Consider the following 12,476-nt stretch of genomic DNA (forward strand, 5'->3'; position numbering starts at 1 on the left):
TTTTATCTGGCAGTGAGAAAAAAAATGAGTTTGTATTACAGGCACAAACAGAAAAAAAAACTCTTTATTTATTTTTTATTGTATTTTTTTAAAAGAAAAAAGTAGGTAATGTTTAAATTTACATTACAATATAACATTTGGTACATATATTAAGGATTCCTTTTAGCGTGGATTTTGTTTTATGAATTATTTTATGAATAACCTTACTATTTTACAAATATAATTATTTGAAGTATTGTTATGTTTGTTGTATACTGTATAAAAATGTTATTAGACTATGTGTGGTAGATATGAGGCTATGATCGTACCTGCTGAATAATGTATTCGTTATTTTTGTTCAATTATAATGTATAATATAGATTTTTAATCCCTCTTAAAAACTAATTTAGTCTGAAATTTGTTGGCCAATACAAATAAAGACTACTTGCAATAAGAAATTGAATTTTTTTCATTACTGTTTTTCTGCAGTGCAGTTCCTTCCCATTTTGGGATAGGCCAAGAGCAAAGCATTTAATTTTTGATATACGTTAAAGGTAACTGGAACCTCTCAGAATTAACAAATTAGCCTGCATTAATGCCTTCTCATTCTGAAAGGATTCACAATAAATATTCACTTCCTTTCCAGCATACCTTGCTGTTATACTTTGTGTAGTGCTTCACCCTCAGGTTGTTATAATGCTGCATCCAAAGATAGGTCACGGGCAAAGCCAGTTACAGATTAGACTTATTTTGAGACCTACTATACTAAAAGAGGAAACAGAAGCATCTAAGGTGGTAAGAGGAGATTAAATCCCTTTGTTCTTATATCCAGATGCACTGAAACTATGTATGTGTTTAGAACTGCTGCTGCCAAAGAATGAAAATACTGTTGACTGTTTTTAATTTGGAAAACAAGTGGAAAAGGTCAGCTTACTGATGATCCAGGCAGTTCTGCTTTCGATCATTCAGCATTCATATTTGGGAAGTTATATGCATGCATTGTTTTTTTCTGACCAAATTCAAGCCCACAGGTTTCAGTAAGCAGATGTGGGTTAGTCGTTTTTCCTTAAGCTAAAATTCTTCATATTCTTTGTATGATGTTTTACAAGTGAGGTGTTGACAATTTAGTCTCAAAGAGCTTGACACTCAGAGCAGGTGCCAATTAAATCCCAAAAAGACGTGATTAGTTTCCTGGCTTCGAGCAATCTCTTCTATGATGCAATGTTGTCGCCACAACAAGTGAAGCTTCCGGTATCGTTCATGAGACAGGTGCAGAGGATTGCCTCTTCTTCAAAGAGAAATAAAAATACAATTATTGGGGTTTAAAAAATAATATTTAGCAGCATTTTATTTTATCTGCTTAGATACATCTCCCAGCATGAAAGGATTATACATTTGGAAAGGGCCATTCAGGCCAATTAATTCAACCAGTTAAAAATCTCCAACAGATGCAGTTGATCAGTTCCTTTGGCCCAGGAGAACCCACCAATTTGCTGGGTAATTGGTTCCACTGCTAAAGGGTTCTTACTACTGGGTAGTTTTAGTTAATTCACAGAAAAATATTTAGGAGCAATAGCACCAGGCACAAATCTAACCTCAAATTTTCACTAGCAAACAAGTCTCAGGAAATTAAGGGACATGTTACCGGCACTTTTATGTCACAATAGCAGTGGTGGGGTCGTATTGGTTTGCACCGGTTCGGCTGAACCAGACGTGGTTTGGCGGCCTGAGTCACTGGAACCGGCAGCAACCTAGGCCTGCCACACCCCTGAACCGGTTCCCCGGGCGGCGCCATATGCGCTACCATCTTGTTTTTCAGTTCTGCGCATGCACAGAACAATTTTAATTGCACTGTGCATGCGCATCAAGTGTGCATAAAGCACGCGTCAAGAAAGCGCATCAAGCACGCGCGCACACAAGCAAATCGGCAGTATTACCTGCCGGAACCCACCCCTGCACAGTAGGAATAAATAAAAGTATGAGGAAAAACTAGCATCCATTGATGATACAGTTTCTTACAAAATAAAAAGAAAACAGTAACTTACATCAGATTTGGATCAGTTTCTCCATATTCATCCAGATAAGGTGCAGGACAGAAGGAACCTCTATTTTTGCCACCAATCAGCAGAACCCTGCAGTCTCTGATTCTTAAGAAGAAAATAGGAAAAACAGTTGAAAAAATCTGAAACCTACTAACAGAAAGTTGCTGGCAAGCTTAGTACAAAATGTTAAGAATGTGCAAACAAAGAAGATCATATATAAAGAAAGTCTGCGTAAAAAGTTTCCAACTTATTTTTCTCTGCTAGATAGCATACCTACCTGTTCCACTATTCCCAAGGATCACAGTTTTGTTAAGTAGGGAGAGTTATGACATGGGCAATCCCCCCCCCCAAGATAAACACCGACATGGGCAACCCCCCCCCCAAATAAACACTGATATTTACTCTGAATATTGTAAGGCAATATTTCTCAACCTTAGCGGTTTTAAAATGTCTGAACTTCAATTCCCAGAATTCCCCAGCCAGCTTGGAACTATCTTAAAGTTGGTAGAGGTTAAGAAACAGTGACGTGCGGTGAGGTTTATGGCTGGTGAGGCTGGTGACATCATCAGAAAGGCGGGGAATGGGACCACGTGTGCTGGAGGCTGAGGCTGCCTCAGCCTCCAGCACACGTGATCCCATTCCCCGCCTTCCTGAGCGCGCTCCGCCGCCTCGCGCTCCGCAGTCCCCAACAGCAGCTGCTTTTCAGTGCTTTTCTGAGCGTCTGGCGTTTAGGACATCCAGCTATCTACCTAAACGCCAGACGCACAAAAAAGCACTGAAAAGCACTTCGCCTCCAAGCCACTTCATCTTGATGATGTCGCCGCAGCGGCTGGGCACGGCCGGACCTCCAGAGCGGCGCCGAGGCGGTCCGGGCGGACAAAAGAGCGAGCGAGCGAGCGATGGAGGATCAGGCAGCCTGATCCTCGTTCGCTCGCCCGCCGGACTGCCTTGGCACCACTCTGGCTACGTCCGTCCGTCCCGGGAGCTGCGGCGACATCATCAAGACGAAGTCCAGCGGAGGCAGAAATGTTGTCGGCGCTCCCAGACTTCGTCTTGACGAAGCCACGAAAGCGACTGGGGAACGACGAGAACCTTCCTGCCTCTGCTGGACTTCGCGCGCTCCTCGCGACTGCAATATACGTCCAGAAGCGGCTTTTGTGGCTAATGGGGTTTGGGCTTCCAGCCCAACAACCCCTGCCACTTCTGGATGTCTATTGCAGTCGCGAGGAGTGCGCGAGGCAGGAAGGTTATTGGCGCTTCCGAGAACCTTCCTGCCTCTGCCCGTTGCCCAGCTGGCACCGCCCCGCGCACGCACCTCCTCCTCCTCCCTCCTCTTCCTCTTCACTCCCCAAAAGCTCTTCTCCTTACCGGAGCTTAGCGGGAACCATGTAAAAGGGATGGGAGGAAATATATATTATAATTTATTATTATATATTATATATTATTTCATGATGAGAGGTGAGGCTCTGCCTCCCCTGCCTCCTCTGACCGCACGTCCCTGTAAGAAACATATCTCTATGATTCCTTTTTACTGAAGACACAATCCAATTTCAGGAATCATCCCAGTCTTTGTTAACTGTACTATAATCCATCCAAACTGGCTGCTTATCCCTGCATGAATAAAAGAAGGCAGAACAATTATCATGGGACAATTAACACTTCCTTCCTTGAGTTGGCATCTAAATTATGGATGCTATTCTCCAATATATCTGGCATGCACAAGATTGGGAATCCATCACCATGCCCCAATTAGTTTAGATTAGCTTTATTTTCCAGCTGTCACTTACTTGAGAAAAATGCAAACTCCAGCACCACAAGAAATTGCATGTGAATTGCACGCCCCCAACTCTTCTCCATTTACTAGCATCTGGCAGCAGCTGTTTTGAGAACACAACATAGCCCCACAAAACAAACATAGGACAGGATGTTTGGTTTCATCATCAGACGATCGAGGGCACCTGGAAATGTAAAATTAATTAGACAATAAGATTTGGAACCAAGATAGCTATTTTGAAAGGTGCTCTTATATAGTGCTAAATCAGTGGTTCCCAACCTTTTTTTGGCCATGCCCCACCTAAGCATCTCTAAAATCCTGATGTCCCCCTTGTAACATATAATTATTTTACTCAGAAAGTGAATTCTACTCTCAGAGAGGAAGCCTAAAACTTGTTTAAACTTGGTTTAAACAAGGTTCAAATTGCCCCCATTAAAAATCAAATTGCCCCCCTGTGGGATGTGGGCCCCACGTTGGGAACTACTGTGCGAAATCATCAACAAACACTATTTCATCACTAATATTCGTACGAGACAATTAGAAAGTAGATAATAGAACGTATTTTTTGGCATTGTTATATTTCACTGCAAATAGAAATCAGCTACAATGGAGAATGAAACTAGCTAGCTGCAAACAGTTTTGTATTAATACAGGCTTAAACCTAAGAGACTTGGGACAGTTTCAGAAACATGAAATCATTGTTTGCTTTAATATTCAAATGTTAGTGTGTTCACAAAGAAATCTGGAACTGTCAATTAGAATCTGATGATTCAATCTGAAACTGTATTGAAAATTTAGCTATCATATGTTGATTTGTTTCCTTAAATGGATAGCAAGGAAAAAAAATAATGGATTGAGATTGATTCTTTACTTATCTTTAATTCAGTTCAATGAAATAATAAGTGTTTCTAATCAGCAGATTTCTCACCTAAATTGAGATCCTTGGTTCAAAAGGGAGCTGTAGTCTTCTGGAAGCTCTATCAATTTATTTCTTTCCCTTGGATATCTAGTTGTTCAAACAAAAAGAATTGCTGTATGCCAGGATTTAATGGCGTCACCTGCTAGAGCAGTATTTTTCAACCTTTACAGCTTGAAGATGTGTGGACTTCAACTCCCAGAATTCCCCATTCAGTATAAAATCCACAGATCTTCAAACTGCCAAGATTGAGAAACACTGTGTAAAAGTAGAGCCAGAAAAATGAATTTTACCTTATTGCAATACTTTTTCCCTCCAAGAAGCAAAGCACAGCAGGATCAGTGCACCATCTGTTTGAAAAAAACTTTCTATCAGTCTTGTCAGTGGCAAAAACAAGGATAAAGTCATATAATCCTAAATGGAAGAAATATTTAGGCCCCTGAGTATAGTTTCCTATTCAGGTGGGAATCTATTAAACCATCTCAAAAGATGGCTGACCAGCTATTGAACAAATCCAGCAAAGGGGAATATAGCATGTCTCTTGTTCACTGGTTCAATGTTGAATTGCTCTATCCAATTAAAAAGCTTTTCCTAACATTCAGCTGGAATATGTCTTATTTCACATAACAATTATTCTATGGACTGCACTTTGAGGCAGCAAGGGAAAAGTTTAAGTCTTATTCAATGTGACACCCATTAGAATAGTTGAAATTGCTATGTCTCTCAGTAACTTTTCTCAAGGGAAACCTATCCACTTCTCTCAAGCTTTTCTCTTAAGCATCTTCTCTCTGATCAACCTCACTGCTTTTTTTTGTATTTGCCACAATTTTTCAGAAGCTCTTTAAAAATATCTTGCTCAGAATCAAACCATTTAATATAGAATGGAATTACATCTTTCTGCTGGCATAGCCAAAAGTCCATTTGCCTTTTTAACAGCGATGTCACACTGCTGAATCTCTAGATATCTACATGAGAATCCTACCCTGACAAACACATTTCAAGCACTTATATTTGAACAGGTAAGTGCACGGCTGTCAAGACGTTGAGGAACTCTGGGAGTAGAGAACAGTGGCCAAGTACACAGCAGATCATGCCTTTCCATTATTAGTTCTTGAAATCAGCTTTCCCGAGCCATCCCTTTAATCTTTTTGTTCTTACGTCTGCAAATCTCACTTTGGAATTAATTCAAGCTGTTTTCATTCCTGCCTCCAAGAGAAACTCCTATGCTGACAGCAAGACTGAGGATTGGCTCTTCCTCAAATCAAAATCACAGATAAGCAATTATTATGTATAAAATTACTTAGAATTGTTTTATATTTAGTTATTAAATATGATTACTGTACTTTTCACACTATAAGATGCTCTGGACTACAAGACACACCTAGCTTTTGAGGAAGAAACCCCCAAATTTCTGACCTCTGCTTCCCAGAAATTTCTGGGAGGCCAAAGGGTGGGGGCCAGCAGGTGGATGGGGCTTTGGCAACATTCACTCTATGAGATGCACAAACATTTCCACCCACTTTTGGGGTGCATGTGTGCCTTATAGTCCAAACAATAAGGTAAATGAATACTAAACTTTTTAATCTACTTATATTTAGATCATGGTTGTTCTCTACTGGCAGTCTGCTTCCTAACACGTATACAAAATGAGGATGAGTAGTGTGTGGTTCACTGGACTGTGAGAACCCATATATTATCTTAGTATGTTGTGTATCAGTTAATAATACAGTTTATTTGTTTGGCTATAGCATATTAGCTGTTGTTTTTTTATCAATAAAGAATACCTTTGAAGTAAGGGCTCCACAATAGTCCAATACTCTTGGAAAAGCATGAAGAGATTTGTAGGGAGAGACAGATAATCACAAAGTGCCTTGAACTGATCTTCTTCTGAAACTGTTAAAAGAATAATTTTAGATATTAGATACAATATAATAATTAGATATTAATCGCACCACCCAGGATAAAAGCTTTCTCTATTCAAAAACTGCAGTCTACGTAGTCCATCAATTGAATCAGTATGAAAAAATACTGTAAATAACCAGAATGAGACAATAGTCTGCACATAAGGAATTCATGGAGATTCTTGTTCTTACAGATGAGCAGAGCTGCTGGTTTATTTTATTGGTGACTGTAACCTTAATAATTCAAGCTGTAACAGCTTTCTTACACTGGGGAAACCTATTATATAACAACCAATTGCCATGATGATCATTTCTGTAAAGGATGTGAAATTCTACCACTCAGACGGCAAACTGACACTGAAGAGTTAACAAGAAATTAGGATTATTTGCTCTCCAGTCTGAAAGAGCCCCAATGAACAGAACATTGAGCTTCTATAATTTAATGTGTCTTCTTTTTTTTTGGGGGGGGGGGGGGAACCTTAATAATAAGCATTACGCTGCCCCCTTTTTATATTCATGATAATTGCAGTTACCAGAAAACAGCAAAGAGCAATATTTTAAGAAGAGGATTTTCAATAGCAAGTACTGCTTGAAATTGAACATGTGATGGATGTGAATTGATATTTTAAATTTTACCCACCTTTAATAGCACATTTTGTTTCCTGAACAATTTGAACTCAATTTGAACACCTCAAAGTTAAGGAGGTAGCCTACTCAGGTACTTACCGGATGAAAGTTCTTCAGGTGGAGGTACTGCCAGCAGATAATGGAAGAATAAAGCAGCGCACCGGAGATAGGGGGTGATGCCTTTCTTTATGCAATCCCACAAATACCAACCTGGAACTTGCAAGTTGTAACAACTGTAACAATTTAAATGCAATTAGTGTTTTCAAAATTTTGAAATTGGATTAAAATCCTAACTGATTAAAAATAAATGACCAGGGCATAGTGGAAAAATATGTATTATAAAAAACCTCTCACCAAAGCTGTGATGCTCTTTTTTCATCTGCTATGCTCCAAAATAAAAATCTTTTTTTTTGCATCAGGAAATATATATTTGATAACATTTATGGAAAAGTGGCAAAAATAATCTCACCCTTGAAGTACCCAGTTATATTCAAATAATGTACAACCTGTTACTGTTATTAAAAGGGCTGCTAAGCAGATTGCTATAAAGGCATTTTTATGCTCTGCTTTCCTTTTACTGTTTATCACCTTTTCTCCTCTGTGTTGCTCTGTCAAAAGTCATGTTATTTATTTTGTTATTGTTTAGATAAACCTTCTCCGAAGGAGATAAAGTATAATCTTTATTGTCATTGTACTTAAATACAACAAAATTGGTTAAAGCCTAACTCCACTGTGACACCAGGAGCTCAAAGCCTCAGCGTCTAAGGCGCCGCCACCTTGGGATCCATTAGAGTAAGTATAACTATGCTTATAAAACAATAAATAAATCTAATAATTTGGCCACATTGCATTAAATCATATTTGCTTCCAGTCCTGCTGCACTGATTAATCTAAAAGATGAATCAAGCAGTCATAGTTTGTTTGGCCCATTTTCCTTCAGTTTGAAACAGCTATTACCTTGCCTTCCTAATGAAGTGGTTCACCACTTAGGCAGTATACAAAGCAAAGCCAAAAATAAATCATAACATTGCACATAATTGTATTTATTTGTTTATTTATAAAAGTTTGCATGCTTTTGAACTGCTAGGTTGGCAGAAGCTGACTGGGAGCTTATCCCATTTAATGGTGCTCAGATTTTGAATCCAGATTGTTTGCTTTCCAGCTGACAAGCTCAGCGTCTTAACTGATGAGCCATTGTGACCCTATTTATTTACGGAAGAGAAGCTGGGGCCATCTTACTCTTTTGCCGAGTGGGAAAAAAGGAAGAAGAAATCTTAACTCCCAAAAAAAGAAACACTTCTTACTGATAGCCTAACTTTGTGCGGGAAGTTTTAATTAACCAACTGCCATAAATTAGAACTTTGAAAAATAGGAGCCAAAGAAGAATATCCAAATCTGGCGGATTGCAAGCCTGTTTCAAGTGATATATTGTGAGTAGCTACCAGAGACCGGACCCGGTAAGGGGAAGAATAACAACATAATAATAACGGAATTCAAACTGGAAATACAATTTTTTTTTCATTTTGTTTTGCTTTCTTCTTCCTTTTTTTCCCACTCGGCAAAAGAGTAAGATGGCCCCAGCTTCTCTTCCGGTTTGAATTTAAGGTGGTCCAGAATCTTGAATAACTAACCACAATTTTGGATCTGGACATTAAGGTAGAACAAAAGACTAAGAAGGCCACCATTGTTTTTCCCCACAGCAATTGAAGCAGGTAGACTTAAGGTGGAACAGAACTCTGAAATAAGAACTGCATAATGTATAATTAACTGTAACTTTGGAAGTGGACATCATGGAAAACTGGGAATTTGAAGACCTATGTGAAATTTTAAAAAAATATACATAAATCGGTAAAATCAAGCCTAATTAGAATTTTTAATCCAGAGAAGCAGATAGCTATAAAAGAACTCAAAGAAGAAAGGGGGGGGGGAGAGACATTGAAGGGGTAGAAACGGAGGGAAATAAAGAGTTAAGATAAGGGCTTTATTCCTAAATATGATAATAAAATGAAGTTGCTAACTGGTTGAACAAGATAATGGAAAGATAACTAAATAAAAGTTAAAATATATGGAATATGGATAAATATGAAACTGATATGGGGAGTTTGTGATTTACCTATTTGACATGATAATTAAATTGAGTTGCGAATTGAGTGAATATGACAATAGAAGGACAACTAAGCATGGGTCAAAATCTATGAAATATGGACATATATAGAACCTTTAAGATAATGAACAAAAGTGAGATGTTTACCGCCTGTTACTTTATATAATACATTAAGGGAAGTGTAATGAACACTGAACAGCGAAGATTGCCATCTAGAGATAGTTAAGGGTAATCTAATCCAAGGTATAGAAAAATGGAGAGGAAACATGAAATATACCTACAATGGGAAACTATTGTGATAAAAAGACAGAATCACAAATTGGGGGCATGTAAGGATGTACAACTATATAAAGATAATGATGAGAATAGCTGGGAATTGGAACCAGGTCTACAGCTCAACCAAAATTAGGTGTGGGGGGTATAAAGCACAATGACTATATATGTATACTTTTTTTTCAACTAAAAAGGAGGAGAAAAATTAAATATGTACCGTATATACTTGAGTATAAGCCGAATTTTTCAGCCCACTTTTTGGGCTGAAAAATCCACTTTGGCTTATACTCCAGTGAACAAAAAAAAAAATGTGGCTCTTTAAACATTTTAATGCGGCTCTTCTGTGTGCCGGGCGCCCGCTTCCCTCCCTCCTCTCGGGCTTCGGAGGGAAGCTTCTGCATAACCCCGGCGAGTGACAAGTCTCTCAGGCTGTAATTTGCCAAGCTGTACGCGGGCGCCTGTTTTCCACGGCGTGGAGCAGCGGCGAGATTCTGGGCGGCGAAAACAGGCGCGTGCGCACAGCTCGGCAAATTAATGCCTGGGAGACTTGTTGTCACTCGCCTTTGCAGAAGCTTCCCTCCGAAGCGTTCCGAGGGAGGGCTGTAAACTTCCCTCCGAAGTCTTGGGATGTTCTGAGGAGCCCCCCAAGGCAAAACGCCGCTGCCAGGTAGTTAAAAGTACATCTCTGATTCGTCTCTGTCAGTCTCTCTCTGATTCCCTCTCTCTGTTCCTCTGTCTGTCTGTCTCACTCACACACACACACACTTTTAGCAATTTTATTGTTATCTACCTGTATTTTTATTTTTGAAATTTACCGTGAGCTGCTGCATTTCCCAGCCTCGGCTTATACTCGAGTCAATAACTTTTTCCAGTTTTTTGGGGTAAAATTAGGGGTCTCAGCTTATACTCGAGTCGGCTTATACTCAAGTATATACGGGTATATTGAAAAAGAATTATAAATCCCATCAACATAAAAGGGAGCTTGGGGAGGGAGGGAGGAACATAGCATTTTCTAGCTAAATTTTTATTTTTTACTGCCCTAATCCCTTTTCCTCATGAAATTTATTCACTGATATGTTTGTACAACATATTAGTAAATGTCATAAACAAATTATTGATTGTGAATCTCTGAATTGAAGAAATCTTTCCCCCATTCTTTTGATGAATGTGGGACACCAATGCAACACAATGTTTTTATCTTACCGATTTGTGTATCTGCATATCTCTTTGCAAAAAGCTTCAGCAGCACGTGTTTCTTCACTATCATTCAGTATCTGACCAGAGGAACAATCTGAAAAGATCGTTATTGGCAATTAATAACTACTGTCAAATCTGATTTATTTATGAATGTTTGCATCTGGTGCATCATCATAATAGTACCAATATGACCTTTGAACCCAGTGAAAGATAAAAATAGAAAGCACCCCAGCTGGGAACTGTCTAATAATATCTCCATCTTGTCCGGATTTAATTGCCCATTTTCTTTCTCATCCAGCTCATCAGTTTTTGCATTTTGAAAATATGAATTGAATGGCAAGGGGAATCAGAGCTGAAACCTACCAGCACATTGATGGCATCCCACTCTAAGCTCTGTATGAATCTTCCATTGATTTTGCATAGGTACAGCCATGGAAACATGACGAAATCTAGCAGGACATCATAGATCAGTGGCTTAGTTACTGAATAGCACAATCCCAAGGACAACTTTTGGTTTACCAAGACCTGAACAACTACAAAGGAGGGCTACCTAAGTCCAAAAGAATATTTTGCCCAAATGTACTGAAAAGTACCAAGAAGTCCCAACTAGCAAAACTATTCTTCTCCATAAAGAAACCAAAGTAAATTCAATACCGCATCCCAATTGAAAACCAAATTAAAATGGTGCAGGCAATTGTTATCAATCATATACATTCCATCTGGATAAATACAATCCAGGTCAGGTTAAACACCTGCTAAATGCCAATTAATTCCTATCTTCCAGCCCATGAAAGACAAACATATAGTAAAAAGAATTCACCTCTTTCCAAAATAATATGCCAAAAGAAAAAAGGAAAATCATTGGAAAATACCTACATAGAAACATATTTGTTTTGTGCCAATCAAAAAATTAACCCTACATATATACTTATATATTCATTATTAAATTACTAACATTTAAGTAAATTCTGTTTGCAATAGACAAGAAAGTTAAGCAAACAGATCAGTATATATAGCGTGTAACTTTAAAGTGGTTAAATAAATGATAGAGCATGAGTGTTCTTTTAGCTACAATATCAATCTTTTACTGAATACAAAGCATTAACATCCTTACTGATCTGCTATAATTATTTATTCATTTAAATCATATATCACTTTTTTCTTTTAAAAGGATTCTGAATCAGTAATACTGAAAACAATATGCAAATACACAAAGAAAATACAGCACCTGCAAATAAGACCTGCATCAAAGCTTGTAGAACTGATCAGTCTACTGAGATCAACTGATTCTGGAAGCCTAGAGATCAGCTGATAGTAGGGAAAGTCTCTTTAAGTACCCACATCCTACACTATTTCATATTTTATTAATATCAATATACTAAATTAAGCCTGGCACAGCCATTGGTACATTCATAACTGGGGTGGGGGAACAAACATGACAAAAAGGAACAAATGCACAGGTGGGTTGACCAGGAAATACACCTGAAAATCAAAAACTAAAAAATCTTGTGCAATGATATTATCCTCACCAGAATGCTCTCTTCTGTTCACAGCTGTTGGCAGAACATGAATCTATTTTTCTCAGACCTAAGTCTACAGCCACTAATGCCAGGACTATGAGAGAAATGGATTTGATCAATGGATTTCTGGGCTCTATTGATTT

The 12,476-nt window shown here is 38.5% G+C and overlaps 1 protein-coding gene across 1 annotated transcript in view; it reads right to left on the bottom strand.

The window, feature by feature from the left end:
• Nucleotides 1-46: 46 nt before the first annotated feature.
• The window catches only part of UBR1 (ubiquitin protein ligase E3 component n-recognin 1), a 73,391-nt gene continuing 60,961 nt past the window's right edge, over nt 47-12,476 (bottom strand). The window contains exons 40-47 of the mRNA XM_081967604.1: nt 10,820-10,907; nt 7,339-7,472; nt 6,496-6,604; nt 5,005-5,061; nt 4,724-4,801; nt 3,809-3,979; nt 2,025-2,126; nt 47-1,267 (exon numbers count right to left, since the gene is read on the bottom strand). Of these exons, the coding sequence (XP_081823730.1) occupies nt 1,126-1,267; nt 2,025-2,126; nt 3,809-3,979; nt 4,724-4,801; nt 5,005-5,061; nt 6,496-6,604; nt 7,339-7,472; nt 10,820-10,907 (881 nt within the window). The 3' untranslated portion in view covers nt 47-1,125. The remainder of the gene's footprint in view (nt 1,268-2,024; nt 2,127-3,808; nt 3,980-4,723; nt 4,802-5,004; nt 5,062-6,495; nt 6,605-7,338; nt 7,473-10,819; nt 10,908-12,476) is intronic.

Source organism: Natrix helvetica (assembly GCF_964273705.1).
Source record: "Natrix helvetica genome assembly, chromosome: 1".
In the NCBI taxonomy this organism is placed as follows: domain Eukaryota; kingdom Metazoa; phylum Chordata; class Lepidosauria; order Squamata; family Natricidae; genus Natrix; species Natrix helvetica.